Here is a 1,517-nt window from a genome sequence, read left to right as displayed (position 1 = left end):
TTTTGTAATCACCGTATTCGCATGGCTCTTAGCATGCGCTATTCTGCTGCCATTTGTAATAGCGTTAATAGTGTGCAAGCCTCTGCGTGAAAGTTGGTTTGCTGCAGTGTTTTCCATGCTGATTATTCCTACGTCTAATAAGTACTTCGTACCTCTCCGAAAAAAGTTATTTGCTATGGCCGATCTGGAAAATTTAAGGCTTTAAAAGAAACGTCCTTTAAAAATAATGGAAATCGGAATTGGAAGTGGACCTAATCTCCAGTTCTACCCTGATAATACCCTGTTAACTGCAGTGGACGTGAACCCTTATTTTGAAAAGTATTTGAGTAAAACCTTGAACGATTATCCACATGTTCGACTCGATAAAGTTGTAATCGCCGGGGCCGAAAACATGTCCGAAATTCCAGATGACAGCGTTGATATTTTAGTGGCTACTTACGTCATGTGTTCTGTTAATGACGTCAGTGAATGTATGAAAGAAATCAGGAGAGCTCTAGTTCCGGTAAGAAAATAAACTTAATTATGTAATTTAACTAATATGAAACTACTTAATAGCGTGCTTAAAAATATTTGACTAAATTAAGTGTTATCGGTTAGTTAAAATGCAAGTGTTCGATTTTTTATGCGACTCCCACCCAACAAAACGTTGAAAACCTTTAGTAAGGAAGATGAAAGTTTTTTTTTTTAATATTTTTTATTTTATTTATTTCATATCGTTATTTTATTTTTAACCCAATTGTAAACGACTATAATAAACACTGCCATCCTGGACTGAAAAATAATATGACTGACAAGAATAACACGATATTTATAATGGTAGTTTTCTTTTCTTTCTTTTCGTATTTTTCCCTTTAACACATTAATACATGGCAGGCATTTATTACTCACTTTGATTACTTTTAAACTGTTTCATTTCTTTCTCTTCAGGGTGGAAAGTACGTTTTTCTTGATCACGTGACGGGACCGAAGAACAGCTGTGGATTGTTTATGCAGCGGCTAATTGAGCCAATCTGGAGCGTGTGTTTAGCAGGTTGCCATTTCAGAAATGTGCGCCCTCTAGTGGAGAAAGCTGTCTTCTCAGAGTTGACATGTAAAACTGTAATAATATCAAGCCCGGTAATTACATCAGATATAGTTTGTTAGGCATTGCAACCAAGTAGCTGAACTATTATTAATGAGGTTGCAAAGTATGACGCCCTTTACAATTAAGATAAATGTGGAATTACCGTATATGTCGGCGTATAGGATGACCGACGTATAAGGTCATCCTATACCGCCCCCCCCCCAATTTCTTCTTTCTCGTATTAATGCAAAAATACAAAATTATTAATTTTGCATTTTTTTTAAGTTTAGGATTATTAAAATTGTTATCCTTTAAAATCATGGAACCAGCAACAAAACGAAGAAAATGTGAAGTTCGATTTAAACTAAAAATAATTGAAATGGCAAATCAAACTAATAACTGTGCTGCTGCAAGAAAGTTTGACATAACCGAGAAGATGGTAAAAGAATGGAGG

At 35.1% G+C, this 1,517-nt stretch overlaps 1 protein-coding gene across 1 annotated transcript; it reads left to right on the top strand.

The window, feature by feature from the left end:
* Positions 1 to 226: 226 nt before the first annotated feature.
* On the top strand, positions 227 to 1,143 carry LOC150105793 (thiol S-methyltransferase TMT1B-like). Its single transcript, XM_090394562.1, has 2 exons — positions 227 to 502; positions 928 to 1,143. The coding sequence occupies exons 1-2, from the start codon at positions 227 to 229 to the stop codon at positions 1,141 to 1,143; spliced, it is 492 nt and encodes a 163-aa protein (XP_090250688.1).
* Positions 1,144 to 1,517: the final 374 nt, after the last annotated feature.

Source organism: Typopeltis vanoorti, chromosome 6 (assembly GCF_054136105.1).
Source record: "Typopeltis vanoorti isolate ZY-2024b chromosome 6, IOZ_Tvanoo_1.0, whole genome shotgun sequence".
Classification (NCBI taxonomy): domain Eukaryota; kingdom Metazoa; phylum Arthropoda; class Arachnida; order Uropygi; family Thelyphonidae; genus Typopeltis; species Typopeltis vanoorti.
Note: the sequence above shows the minus strand (reverse complement) of the source record. Positions and strands in the feature narration are given on the sequence as shown.

Excerpts from the sequence above, each read along its gene's own strand:
- LOC150105793 (XM_090394562.1), top strand. The coding sequence starts at position 227 with ATGGAAATCGGAATTGGAAGTGGACCTAATCTCCAGTTCTACCCTGAT. Across the intron at positions 503-927 it reads TCAGGAGAGCTCTAGTTCCG|GGTGGAAAGTACGTTTTTCT; the intron begins GTAAGAAAATAA and ends CTTTCTCTTCAG.